Source organism: Symphalangus syndactylus, chromosome 18, assembly GCF_028878055.3.
Source record: "Symphalangus syndactylus isolate Jambi chromosome 18, NHGRI_mSymSyn1-v2.1_pri, whole genome shotgun sequence".
Classification (NCBI taxonomy): domain Eukaryota; kingdom Metazoa; phylum Chordata; class Mammalia; order Primates; family Hylobatidae; genus Symphalangus; species Symphalangus syndactylus.
In genome coordinates, this window is record NC_072440.2 from 27,683,752 (window position 1) to 27,699,180 (window position 15,429).

The 15,429-nt window shown below is 39.9% G+C and overlaps 1 protein-coding gene across 3 annotated transcripts in view; it reads right to left on the reverse strand.

The window, feature by feature from the left end:
* Nucleotides 1-15,429, reverse strand: part of ARHGEF28 (Rho guanine nucleotide exchange factor 28) — a 306,206-nt gene that overhangs the window by 155,910 nt on the left and 134,867 nt on the right. For all 3 annotated transcript variants that reach the window (XM_055254426.2, XM_055254425.2, XM_055254424.2), the window contains one exon: nucleotides 2,385-2,568. In XM_055254426.2, the coding sequence (XP_055110401.2) occupies nucleotides 2,385-2,568 (184 nt within the window). The remainder of the gene's footprint in view (nucleotides 1-2,384; nucleotides 2,569-15,429) is intronic.

The window sequence follows — 15,429 nt, forward strand, 5'->3', positions numbered from 1 at the left end:
ACAGAGCTTCAAAGACACCAGCCCCAGGATCCCAGCACTTAGGATCACTGCCGCGGTCTTACAAATCCAACTGGCAAAACGATCCTTGAAAGTCACCTACGTGCAATAAATACATAACATCATGAAAACAGATACTAATAAAGCCATCTTCCTTTTTCCACCTAGAGAAGTCTATTGAAAACCATTGACATATACTATATACTTTAAAGGTTTACATAAAGAATGAAACAGTATTGATCTTTAAACATAGTACTTTACCTCAACATTTCATTCTCCTTTTAATATGAAAAGATGCCTCTCACTTTAATGGGGCTACCTGTAGTAGAACAAATTAGCTGGCAGCCAGTGGTTTATTAGGTGATTACTGTGGGAAACAGATATGATCTCCAGGGAACGTGGTGAGGTTTGGATGTTATAAACAAGTGAGATATTCATAACACATGATACCACTGTTGTAAATCCTTTCTTATGCAAATTAAAACATGCACAAATTTGATCATGTTGTATTTCTGAATACACTCATACACAAAGGAACAAAATTTCCAACCTAAATTCTGAATATACACTTATTTTCTGTTATATCTTGGCTGAGAACATTTGTACATTTGTAAATTACATGTAGGCTTCATGGTTAGTATCACAATATTCTGGATGGCTTATAAGGTCCTGTAATAGCAACAGTAAAGAAACCTCAAGGGGAAATATTAATGTTCTTGGATTACAGCACACCTCAGCATGTCACATCCCACCAGATTGTCCCCAGATTCCTCAATTCACAGAACTGGCTCTATGCCCCTTTCCTCTTTTAACATGACCTAATTTTGTTAATGAATGTTTGCTTTACAAAAATATAGTATATTTCCAATGAAGTAAATGTTATCTCCATCAGATGGAGTGACAAAAAGAGATCTTTAAAGAACAATTTTACTCTAAGTCTTGGGGGACCTCTCCAAACTCTTGACACTCATTACTGGCAAGGACCCCAGAAGTTTCCAGAAAACAACTCCCCATGCCAATAACAAGCCACTGAGATGAATGGTCTCTGAACCCGAGCAATAAGGTCATTGTTGTTAATTTAGAATATGGAAGCTCTATCATCATATCACCAGAATTTAGCTTACACTCTACTTCTAATCCCATCCATGAATGGATTTATTAGACCTGGAAACTTTTAAAACACGTATCTTCTCGTCTTGGACACAGTAAAAAGACAACAAAGCTACCAACAGATGAAGTGTGCCTCTAGGACCTCAGTGGAACACAGAATTGTTCACAATGAATGAGTCAAAGGAAGTGTTCTTGCCTTGCACTTTTTAGCCAAGGAAGTGGGGTCATGTTAAAACAAGGAAAAGGACAATTCCCTCCAGATAGGCTTGCCCCTTGGTTGATGGTCATTTGATCAAATGAGAAAAAATAAATAAACAAAAAGCTCTGATTTCTACTCTAATGTTCACTTATGTACTACATAACTATAAATTAATTACATTGAGTTTCATGAGCCAAGCAAAAAAAGCCAGTCCATTTGAACATGCCACATAATAATACTCTAATAATATTTAATATTTATGTAGCATTTACTCTAACAATGGTTAATACTTATGTAGCATATTATAATTTTCAATGTGCTTTCCCATTTATACTTTGGTTTTTTACCATGTTAAGTCAAAAAAATCACTATATATGAATCCTTCTTTCAAAAGCTAAGAATAATGACTGACCTGAACCATTCTAAGTAACCAACAATACACTCATTATTCATTGGAAGTGTTGATACCCTCATTAACACAGAGAATATTATAGTTTACAAATTATTTCCTTTACATTATTTCATTAGACCATAATGACCACCACATTGACTAAATCATACCATAGCATTTGTCTGTTATTCATTAATTAAAAAAAAATTTATATCCTTTCAACAAATATTATGTGTTGAACATTGTACTACAGCATTGCAGTGGGTAAAACAGAAATAGTCCCAGACCTCAAATGATTAAGAGATATATATGAAACAAATGATCACATATATAATTATAATTAATATTGCGAATTAGTCATAATGTTACTCATACTTAACATTGTGAATTAATCATAATTATCAAAGAGAATAACACAGAAAGGGGTGACATTTAAGCTGAAATCTAAATGCTAGTATTTCCCCTATTTTTTTTCATTATCACTCCTTTCAGAGCCTTTTGAGACCTTTTTTCCTGTCTCACCCTATATCAGTATATCTGTTTATATGATCTATATATATGCATGAGAGCTAACAGTAAAACATAAACCAACATTAGCTTGTGGTTTAGTTATTTCCATTTTTCTATAATGCTTGGCCAACTTTATACAAATAATGAAGAGAGAGACTATCAAGTAGCTAAACTCACTTTGTGACATCTTCCACCAGCTTGGAGTGTCCTCCACGTAAAGCTAAGTCTAATGGTGTGGCACCCTCTTCGTTGGGTAAAGCCAAGGCCTGGACTCCCCCCGGGAGACACAAGAAGAACTGGGAAAGTTTAGCCAGGCCCCATCTCATAGCCAGGTGTAGAAGAGATTCTCTGTGAGAAGATACTGAAGAGGAAAAAACACATACCATATTAGTTCCTCCATTTACAAAGTTTGTTTTACACATTTTATCAAAGTGACAATGTATTTAGACATAATAATGTCAGAGTTGGAAGAAATTAACAATGGCACCTAATCGCTGTATCTCATTTTACAAATTTGGAGAGTTCAAGATTTTTGTGAATGCCCGGGTAGCCAGTAGGTGCTGGGGCCAGGTCTGCTCAGCACAGGTAGAGTGTTCTTTCTACCCACTGCACTACACATTCATGTCATCTTTCACTAGACATGCAGTGCAGTTATCTAGGGAAGCCGGTTATAAGAAAGGATCATCCTTTGGAAACAGAGACTTGTTGATATGCAAAGAGTTCCTTGAGGAGATCTTGCTGCTCAGGCAGGGAGGCTCTCAGAGGCCAAGACTGTAGAGGGACCTCCGTTTCCACCCTTTGTCCTCAGAGCTGCTCCTCCCTTGATGAGAAACTGCAACAGAAACGGCTTCATATGGGTCGTTCTCAAACTTCACAGCAGTGCTTTCACCCATCTACTAAATCCCTGAGATTATGTCAATATTGTCAAAGCCACCCCGTTGCTCTGCTCAGGAGGCTCGACCTGCAAGGCCCCTGCACAGAGGGCCCTTGGTCGGTCCGTGTGCATCAGCTCCACTGTGGTGTTTGCTACTCTCTGTTATCATTTTCCAGGCGGAGGGGTCCTTGAGGTATTTTATTCCTAATACCTAGCATAGTATCTGGCAAACGAAAGCCATTTAGCATTTGTGGAGTTGAATGGCAATTGGCTGTTAAAATCTCTACGGTTTGTGTATATTTAAATTACTTAGTTTGAATAGTCTGTCCATTGAATTGTTCACTTTAAAATGGACACTGAGAACCAAATGACCTATTTCTCCACAGTTTCCTGTCCATATTAACACTATCTTACTATTCCATTATCTTCATTAGCACAATTTTACTATTCCAGGAGCCACTTGCCCAGGCAAATGAATGATTGCTCATTATAGGAACCTTCTGCAAGACTAACCAACTGTTCAGTAGAAACCAATAAAAGGCAGTTTGAACCCTAAAAGCAATCCTAACTACATTATGATCCTTCCCGAGTTCTGATCAAGCTCCTTTCCTGTCCAACATGCCCCGCCCACCACCATCCCCAACATTAAAAACCCTTATAAGGCCAGGCGTGGTGGCTCATGCCTTAATCCCAGCACTTTGGGAGGCCAATGCGGGAGGATCACTTGAGCCCAGGAGCTCAAGACCAGCCTGGTGAACGTGGTAAAACCCACTGCCTACAAAAAATACAAAAATTAAACAGGCATGGTGGCACTCGCCTGTGGTCCCAGCTAATCAGCAGGCTGAGGTGGGAGGATCGCTTGAGCCCAGGAGGCAGAGGTTGCAGTGAGTGGAGATTGCACAACTGCACTCCAACCTGGGCCACAAAGTGAGGCCCTGTCTCAAAAAAAAGACCCTCATTAAGCCAAACTTCAAGTTCTCAATAAATTCTCACCTCATGGCTCCCCCTTCAAGACACCTCTAAGGCCCTGTGGAGGTGGTGTTCTCCCATACCATAGTAGGCAATAAACTCAGCCTTGTCCTACCTGCAGGCTGTGGTAATGATGATATTTGGGAAGCCAGGTTTCTACAAAGCTCTAATTTGAAACAATTAGAAGGAAACACTCCACCATAAATGAATGCAAAAAAAAAAGGCTTAGTTTACATTTTTAATTATTTATATATCTATATCTATAGAGATATAGATATCTAGATCAATGAATGTAAGGCATTATACTTAAAATATGTAAATGAACTCATCACAGTGAAATGCTACCAACTTACCAGTATATTTGCTCTATCAATCATCTGTGTGACACAGAACACATCCCCTCAGTAAAATAACATTCAAAATACCAAAATATCTAAAAACAGACATGGCAATACACTCCTGCCAGACATTTGTTTAATATACTTGATATCTTCTACTTTATGAAAATTAAAAGAACTGTGTTAGCTATTAGAGAACTTATCTTTGACTATTTTATCCTTTAACTTTTGACCATTATACTCCTTTGATTAAAAAGTGAGGTTTTTGTTTTTAGATTCCCAGGAGGGTATCTAAAATGTTGGATAATATTTGTATTTTTCTTCCTTTTTAAATAATAACCAGGAAGAGACTTGTTAAGATCAGGTAACAAATATACATATGCACACATATGTGCATGTGTACTCCCCAGCACAGGAAAACCTGTCAGCACGAGATATTAACCAGGCATACTAAGATGGAATTTCTTTCCTTTTTTTTTTTTTTTTTTTTTTTGAGATGGAGTTTCACTCTGTTGCCGAGGCTGGAGTGCAGTGGTGCGATCTTGGCTCACTGCAACCTCTGCCTCCCAGTTTCAAGTGATTCACCTGCCTCAGCCTCCTGAGTAGCTAGGATTACAGGTGCGTGCCATCACCCCCAGCTAATTTTTGTATTTTTAGTACAGACAGGTTTTCACCACGTTGGCCATGCCAGTCTGGTCTTGAACTCCTGACCTCAGGTGATCCAGTCGCCTTGGCCTCCCAATTACAGGCATGAGCCACCGCACCCGGCCCAGATGGAATTTCTAAGACATATTTCCTAATCTGAATATAGTGAGAAATATTCCATAGTTGTATGGATTGTAATTTTCTTTCCCCTCCCAAAAAAATGATCAAAAGGGAACATCTAAACCTTTTGTGTTCCCTTTTCAAATTATACCATTGGTAAAGGGAAGCATGGTATCAATTTAAGTAATACTTTCTGCCATGTCTGGTGCAATGCCCTAAATACCATTAAACCTGCAGTGTATTTCACTGTATTCAACCTGACCAACAGTGTGAGTGTGGGCAGATCTGTTTCCTCTACCAGGAGAGCTCTCCAAGCTTGTTCTGCTAATCCAGCTCCCTCTTCTCGCCTTCTGGCTCCATCCTGACATCTTGTTCAATGAGAGAGAACAGTAAACATGCAGGCCTGAATGGCTCACTGTTGACTCTCTTTCTGAGAATCTACCCACTTCCCGGGGAGGAGGGAAGGCAGGGGAAGAAAGAATCTTCTGATGTTTAAAGAAAACAAATAAAAACTGACCAAAATGTTGTAAGAGGGAGCTTTCTCATTCAGTATGAAAGTTCAGAGTGCAGAGCAAGGCAAACAGCTTGAAATAGGAAGCATCATGACATATATAAATAATTCTGCTTGTTATAGAGTTTCAGATTTCTTAACAGCAGCCAGGAAAACAAACTGTGGAAAGAGGTTATACAATTTGGCAGAGGTGGGAGTGTATAAAATAATTTCTTTAACTAAATAAATGTCTCTTCCTGTTTGGTTGGTGTCAGGAGTTATCTGAACTAATGTAACCAAAGCAGAATTACTAATAATTGCTCTAATGGCAAACATTAAAAGGTACAACCTATAACATCAGGAGAGCATGAACACCGAGACACAAAAAGGAACTGAACAGGCTGTGCCATTCAATAAGTCATTCCTTACTGCATAACAGGAGTCCATCTGCCCCACATAGGAAGGGAGTACAGAGTTTGTGCTTCTCACTCTGCCGGGCATCAGTTTCTTTGCCCATGAAATGAGTCTGTCACAATAAAGATCCAAGGTTCCTAAGAGTATTCAATCCTGTCCTAACTCTATAGTTACTATCTGCAAAAACAGCACAGGTCAAAGCTTCCAGGCATCTGAAGCACAAGGGCAAGGAAGGTCAGACAGTTTGAGTGTTACTAAAGGAAAGTGGTTTTGTTACTGGTCAATTTAGAACCATTATCATATCTACACAAGATTTGGCCATACCTTTCAATTAGCCAAAGGCTTAGCTTGGAAGATTAAGAATAAATTAACCTCTCAAATGTAGGCTAATCGATCACAACCAAATGTGCCACTCTGTGGGGCGTATTGATAATAGGGGAGGCTGTGCATGTGTAGGGGCAGGGAATATATGGGAAATATCTGTATCTTCCACTCAATATTGCCATGAACCTAAAACTGTTCTTAAAAAGTCTATTAAAAAATAATAAAATAAGTTAAATAATTAACCAAGGTCTCCAGAACTCACAATCACTGCTAGAGGAAACGTAAACTGTTACAACCCCTTTGGAAAACACAGCAACATTATCTAATAAAGTCAGAGAAACTAACACAAATCCAGTCCACAACAGTTCCATTCCTACCTATAAACCCTAGCAAAAAACCATGCAAAAAAAATATAAATGGTTAAAATTCAAAGTAATCTTAATGTTCATCAATGGAATAAATTGCAGGGCAATCATATAACAATATTCTAACCATCAAAATGAATTACAGATTAACACAGAAGGAAGTAATGAATATACTGTCAAGAGGGAAAAATCAAGTCACAAAATACACAGGATATGTTTCATTTAATAAGAAGTTCAAGAAGAGTAAAAGTTAAAATTATTACTTAGGCATATATACATAGGTTGTAACACTGTAAAGAAAAGCAAGGAAATGGCTGCTATAAAAGTCAGCACAATACCTGATAGGAAAAAGAGAAGAATGTGACTAGGAAAGGAGGAGGGGCATTTGCACACCTGAGGTCCATTGGTATGAGTGTATCTCTCTGTTTTTCTGTCTCTGTCTCCCTCTGCCTCTCTCTCACACACACACATATGTATATACACACATACAGACACAGGGTAAAATATTTTTTCTGATATTTGTGTGTGTATTAGTCTATTTTCACGCTGCTGATAAAGACATACCTGAGACTGGGCAATTTACAAAAGAAAGAGGTTTAATGGACACACAGTTCCACATGGCTAGGGAGGCCTCACAATCATGGTGGAAGGCAAAGGCACTTCTTACATGGCAGCGGCAAGAGGGAGCTTGTGCAGGGAAACTCCCATCTTGAAAACCATCAGATGTCATGAGCCTCATTCACTATCATGAGAACAGTGCAGGAGAGACCCATCCCCCTAATTCAATCACCTCTTACCAGGTTCCTCCCATGACACATGGGAATTGTGGGAGTTATAATTCAAGATGAGATTTGAGTGAGGACACAGCCAAATCATATCATTCTTCCCCTGGCCCCTCCCAAATTACATTTTAAACCCAATCATGCCTTCCCAATGGTCCCTCAAAGTCTTAATTCATTTCAGCATTAACTCAAAAGTCCACAATCAAAAGTCTCATCTGAGACAAGGCAAGCCCTTTCTGCCTATGAGCCTGTAAAATCAAAAGCAAGCTAGTTACTTCCTAGATACAATGGGGGTACAGGCATTGGGTAAATACACTAATTCCAAATGGGAAAAATTGGCCAAAACAAAGAGGCTACAGGCCCTTTGCAAGTCTGAAATTCAGTGGAGCAGTCAAATCTTAAAGTTCCAAAAATGATCTTTGACTCCATGTCTCATATCCAGGTCACACTGATGCAAGAGGTGGTTTCCCATGGTCTTGGGCAGCTCTGGCCCTGTGGCTTTGCAGGGTAGAGCCTCCCTCCCAGATGCTTTCATGGGCTGATACTGAGTGTCTGTGGCTTTTCCAGGCACACAGTGCAAGCTGTCAGTGGATCTACCATTCTGGGTCTGGAAGATTGTGGCCCTCTTCTCACAGCTCCACTAGGCAGTGTCCCAGTAGGAACTCTGTGTGGGGGTTCCCACCCCACATTTCCCTTCCAGACTACCCCAGCAGAGGTTCTCCATGAAAGCCCCACCCCTGAAGCAAACTTCTGCCATGGACATACAGGCATTTCCACACATCCTTTGAAATCTAGGTTCCCAAACCTCAATTCTTGACTTCTGTGCACTTGGAGGTTCAACACCATGTGGAGGCTGCCAAGGCTTGAGGTTTGCACCCTCAGAAGCCATGGCCTGAGTTCTGTGTTGGTTCCTTTCAGCTACGGCTGGAGCAGCTGGGATGCCAGGCACCAAGTCCCTAGGCTGCACAACATGGGGACCCTGGGCCCAGCTCATGAAACCATTTCCTCCTATGCCTCCAGGCCTGTAATGGGAGGGGCTCCCATGAAGTCCTCTGACATGCCCTGGAGACATTTTCCCCATTGTCTTGGGGATTAATATTCAGTTCTTCATTACTTACACAAATTTCTGCAGCCAGCTTGAATTTCTCCTCAGAAAACGGGATTTTCTTTTCTATTGCATTGTCAGGCTGCAAATTTTCCAAACTTTTATGCTCTGCTTCCCTTATAAAACTGAATGCCTTTAACAGCACCCAAGTCACTTCTTGAAGGCTTTGCTGCTTAGAAATTTCCTCCGCCAGATGCCCTAAATCATGGCTCTCAAGTTCAAAATTCCATGAATCTCTAGGACAGGAGCAAAATGCTGTCAGTCTCTTTGCTAAAACGTAACCTTTGCTCCAGTTCTCAACAAGTTCCTCATTTCCATCTGAGACTACCTCAGCCTGGACTTTATTGTTCATATTGCTAAAATCATTTTGGGCAAAGCCATTCAACAAATCTCTAGGAAGTTCCAAACTTTTGCACATTTTCCTATCTTCTTCTGAGCCCTCCAAATTGTTCCAACCCATGCCTGTTACCCAGTTCCAAAGTTGCTTCCACATTTTCAGGTATCTGTTCAGCAGCACCCCACTCTAGTGGTACCAGTTTACTGTATTAATCCATTTTCATGCTGCTGATAAAGACGTACCTGAGACTGGGCAATTTACAAAAGAAAGTAGTTTAATGGACTTACAATTCCATGTGGCTAGGGAGGCCTCACAATCATGGCAGAAGGCAAAAGGCACCTTTTACATGGTGGCAGCAAGAGAGAGAGCTTGTGCAGGGAAACTCCCATTTTAAAAACCATCAGATCTCATGAGACTCATTCACTATCATGAGTATAGTACAGGAAAGACCCACCCCTATAATTCAATCACCTTGCACCAGTTTCTCCCATGACATGTAGGAATTGTGGGAGTTATAATTCAAGATGAGATTTGGGTGGGGACATAGCCAAACCATATCAGCATGTTTTCTTGCTAGGGTTTATAGGTAGGAATGGAATTGCTATGGAACAGATTTGCTATGAGATATTAGTTTCTCTAAATGTATTAGATAACGCTGCTGTGTTTTCCAAAAATGGTTGTAATAACTTACATTTCCTCTAGCAGTGATTGTGAGTTCTGGAGACTTTGGTTAATTATCTAACTTATTTTATTTACTTCTTTATTTTTTTTTGAGACGGAGTCTCACTCTGTCGCCCAGGCTGGAGTGCAATGGTGCAATCTCGGCTCACTGCAAGCTCCACCTCCCAGGTTCACGCCATTCTCCTGCCTCAGCCTCTCCGAGTAGCTGGGACTACAGGCGCCCGCCACTACGCCTGGCTAATTTTTTTGTACTTTTAGTAGAGACGGGGTTTCACCGTGGTCTCGATCTCCTGACCTCATGATCCGCCCGCCTCGGCCTCCCAAAGTGCTGGGATTACAAGCGTGAGCCACCGTGCCTGGCCTATTTTATTATTTTTTAATAAGACTGATGTTTAAGGCCCTCTCCAGAAAAATTAAATCAGAACTTCTGGGGCAGGGCCAAGTCATCACACTTTTCCAAATATTCTCAAGTGATTCCGATGCAAAGCCAGAGTTGGGATCTGCTAATTTAAATAAATAAGTGGTTAGCAAAATACAAACCTATATCTTCCTTTTATAACACAGCCTACCCAGTCAGCTCTTAATTAAGATCTATTAGGTATAAGATTTTACCAAAGAACAACAAAAAGAGTTTTCTGTGAGTTTTACAAGTTATTTTTAATCTACATTACTTATTGCTAAACCAGGAAAGAGCTTAAACATTTAGCAAAATATTAAAGCTAAAATATTAAAGATGGACACAATAATCTAGAAGCGAATAATATTTTTCAAGACAAGTTAATTCAGAAGTACTTATACTTTTTAGGGCTAAGTAATGTTTCACAACACCTGACTGGAGCCATTGAAATGTATGCAACACAATACATTTTTAGAAGACTAATTTTTTTTAATTCACATTAAATTCAACTCGTTAAAATAAGTTTTATTCTGATTTCCAAAGCCACATACGTATTCATGCAGGTCTGAGTTTGTTCATCTAAGTCATTCAGTAGACAAACATTGAATGAGACCACTATTATCTGCCAGGCCCTGTGGATACAAAGATGAGTGTGGTGGTCTCTGCCCTTGAGAAGCATACAGCTAGCTTACTTTTGTTCAGAATAAAATGCAGATACTCTTTGACTTACGATGGAATTATATCTCAATAAACCAGTCATAAGTAGAAAATAGTGTAAGTTGAAAATAGGTGTTTTGTAGATATGATGGGATGGCCAAACACAAAACACAATATCCAAAAACCACTGGCCACACAATGCACTGTGGAGTATTGACTGATTACTCTTGTGATTGTGTGGCTGGCTGACTGGGAGCCGTGCCTCACTGTTACTGTCCAGCATCACAAGAGTATCATACTGCATATGGCTAGCCCAGGAAAAGGTCAAAATTCAAAATTTGATGTACGCTTTCTCCTGAATGTATATTGCTTTCACACCATCACCTTTCACACAATGATAAAATCAAAATCATAAATCAAACCATCATAAATCAGGGACTGTCTATAAATATCTGGCTGATGAAATCACTATGTGACGAACTACAGCTCTAGGCTTAGTTCATTGTTTGTAGCTCTAGACACAAAGATTGTGAATAGAAGTAAGGAAACTGTCTGGACTACAAGAAAACTAATCTGCATGTGAAATTAATTCAACCTACATCATGTATTATGACATGAAAATTTAGAGATATTTATAAAATGCCAAAAATGATGAACAAAAAGTACAATGAAAAAAATTATTAAAAATTTACATGGAGAGTAGAAGAGAGAATTTGGCATGGGTATCATACACAACCTGTAAGATGTTTTCAGGATTTTCAATGAGAATGAGAAAGGGGTTGTGCCTTAGAGCATCTTCCATTTACACAGCCTACTCAGAGCTCTGGCATGTAGATAAAAATCAGCCTTTTGTAAACAGGAGATCAGAGGTTGGTGAGTCCAGGATAGGAACTGCAAATACAAACACACTCATAAGAAAGACATGAAATCAGGACATTCCACAGAGCGCAAGACCAATATGGTGGGCATGGCTGGATCATAAGCCCAAAAGGTAGAGGAAGAGGACTGAAACAAGCATGATGGCAGGTTTTTCCTCCCTAAAACTTGTTTTCTGCTTCAGCACAATCGAGACACTCATATTACAACCACCTCCAGCTGAAAATCACCTGAAAATAATTTGGGAAAACACCCATCACACACACATGCACTCCAGAAAATTCACATAGTGATGTATAACACTGGAATGTACTTCCTGGATTTTGCATCTCATATTGGCAAGATATACTTTATTTTAGCTTGTGGAATGAATACTAAATCAGTTGCAACTTTAAAAAGTCTTTATCAGAATTTCAAGATGGCAACTCAATTTTTGACCTTCACATTCTGAGGATATTTCCAAACTAAATTATGCATGTAGCCACCAGTATAAGATATTAAGAATCCAGATACAACACTGTATGGTGCAAAGGTGGGGAGACCAAGGATTCAAAGCTCTGGATTTGAACACATACCAAGCCTCCAGCTAACAGCTAGAATGAAATGGAAAGCCATTTAATTCTCAAGTTTCAAGTTGCTTGATCTGTAAAATGGACATGATATCTGCCCGGCCTACTACCTGGGATTGCCAGGGGGCTGTAATGAAAATAACAAATGGGACAGGGCTGTCAAGAGCTATAAAAGCCAGTATTGGGGGGACTAAGCAGTTTTAGACATTTGTCCGATCTTTTTAATACAAAAAACTACAATAAACGGTCACTAAATAGATATGTGGTATGTTTGAAAACAATTTTCCTGTGGTTACAATTTAAAGGCGTAATTGCAAGGAACTAGCTGCCTGCTTACCGTGCACTGTAATTGCATCAGTGTAGCATAACAGATGTGCTATTAAGACAAACGTGCTGTAATCCCATGCTTTGGGCAGAAGGCGGTCATTAGGTGTTGTAAGTAGCAATTATGGCATACCTCCTCCTTTCCAGCCTGTATCGATTTTTCTTTCATTTGTTAATGTTGCTTCAAGGCTAGGATTCAAGTCCACCATTCATTTCACTCAACAGATATTTGCTGATAGCCAACTATGTGCAGGCACTCTTCTGCAAGATCTCCCCTTACACCCCAGATGAGCTAGAATTCTCAGATGCCCTCCCACTTGACTCTCCAGGGACCCTGTTCTGTTTGGGAGACAAATGAAAATACATTGCAGTCTAATTTTATTATTGACAAGCAGAAAAAGTGTGGACTCATCATGCCTCGCAGATGGCCCTTTGAAGTCTGCATTGGAAGTCTGCCTTCAAACACAACCAGGAAACTGGCCATTCACCTACAGCCAGGCAGGGTCCATTCAGTGCCCTTGCACTGGAAGCCAGTGTCTTGTGTCCAAAGTCCCAGATTGAGAAATATTAGAAATATCATACTCTTTGTGTATGAGCTACAGCTTCAATGGAGGATTTCATCCTTTCCTTCACCAGTAAGGCACAATCAACAAGGGATATTCTGGTGAGACTAGAAGAGGAAGGTAAATGAGATAAACCAAACAGGAAATCAGTATAAAAGATGCTGCCATATCTGGGGGGAGGAAGGGGAGGTTGGAAAAAAGTCAACCAGGAATACAGATGGGCAACGATCATCCATGAATGAAAAAAAGAAATGAACCACCACACCACATTTCTTCTTTCATTCTTATTCAGTGTCAGTGACTATGATAAGGATTTTACCTTTCTTGTTTCTATAAAGAGCTAACCTTTATTCAGCACTTTATATGCATTATCTCATTTAATCCTGACAGCCATTCTATGATGTATGTACTATTATTATCCTTATTTTATAGGGGCAGAAACTAAGCCTTGACATAATTATGCAATTGCTCAGGCTCACTTAAGTAGTATATGGAACATGAAGGATTTGAACCTAGATTTTTCTACCACCAAAACTCAAGTTCTTAACTATTATGCCTCTCATTATACAAAGGTTGGCTTGAATTGGCCCCAACTGCAGTGATATATCTCATGTACTTGTCGAGGAAAAATACATTAAAGCCAACAAAAAAAATCAAGACTATAAAAATTAAATGTGTTGACAAGAAACATAGGAGAGTCATATACTACAAGAATTGGGGACTACTTTTTAAAAATCAGGGATTGACTCATGTAATACTATACATACTTGTATCTCCTATTATAAACTGCAGATGCGAAGATGGGAGTAGTGACGAAAAATTTGTACAAGAATAAAAAGCTCAAAACAGATTTTGTTGTTGTTGCTGTTGTTGTTTTTTGAGAGGGAGTCTTGCTTTGTCACCCAGGTTGGAGTGCAGTGGTGTGATCTTGGCTCACTGCAACCTCCATCTCCTGGGTTCATGCAATTCTCCTGCCTCAGCCTCCCAAGTAGCTGGGATTACAGGCATGCACCACCACGCCTGGCTAATTTTTGTATTTTTAGTAAAGACACGGTTTCACCATATTGGTCAGGCTGGTCTTGAACTCCTGACCTCATGTGATCCACCCACCTCAGCCTCCCAAAGTGCTGGGATTACAGGCATGAGCCACCACACTCAGCCTCAAAATAGATTTTTTTAAAGAGGGCAAGAAAAGATAGAACCAGCCAGGTGTGGTGGCTCGTGCCTGTAGTCCCAGCTACTCAGAGGCTGAGGTAGGAGGATCGCTTGAGCCCAGGAGTTGGAGACCAGCCTGGGAAATATAGCAAGACCTTCATCTCTACAAAAAAAAAAAAAATTACCCAGTTGTGGTGGCACACACATATAGTCCCAGTTACTAGGAAAGATGAGGAAAGAGAATCACTTGAGCCCAGAAGTCTGAGACCAGCCTGGGCAATACAGTGAGACCCCATCTTAAAAAAAATCAACAAATTGAGAGTGAGGGAAAAATAAGCAGAAGGAACTTGAGCTGAGTGAATTCTAAGGACCCAGGCTCACGTCCGCCACTCATGCTTCTCCTCTCCTCCAGATATTGACTTGATGTGTCGCCACTCACAGCACACATACATTCTTATGTCAAATTTGCAAAATAAAAGCAACTACAGTTACAGGTGTGGAAGAGGACAGTAGGTATGTGGGGACCTAGGGTAGGATTACGGAACATTTTTTGAGGTTTCTATCCATACAGCTTCATCCCCACACCAAGGCTTATATTTGAGAGAGTCAAGACAAGGCCTCTTAAGCAACACTGGGCCAAGGAAAGGGGGACTTTGCAACAGGATGCACAATTAGTCATTTCCCTAGGAATGTACCATCTCTTCTGGCTCCCTGCCTCACTCTCCTCCCCAGATCTCTCCTACCCAACTTTTTCAATCGTGGGGATTTTAACCTCCAAACATTGGTAGTTTTAAAACCAATGTTTTATCTACAAACCAATATTTCATTTGGTTTGTAGATAAAATAGTACAAGGACAACTGCCAGCATTCAAATCCTATTAAGAAATCTATGAGAAGAGCAAAATTTTAACTTTCTCCTTCAAGGTTATGAAGATATTCCTTGGTTACTGTCATTTTTTAAATTCAGTTTTAATCCCCTGCATGCAAGCAAAAACTGCTATATGCATCCTGCCACGTTTTAAGGGGAGAAAAGCCCCAGAGGAGATAAGCCAGGAATGGGACTTCAAAAACCTTCTACAGTCCCGAATCCTTTGGGAAGCACATTAGGGTAGGCTGTTTGCTTCCATTTACATTTTTTGTTCTTGAAAATTATAATTGAGGGAGAGAGAGTGACCTGAATCCAACTCTACGTTCTATTTCCCAGAAGTGAGAGTAAGTGCGTAATTCTCTATTCCAG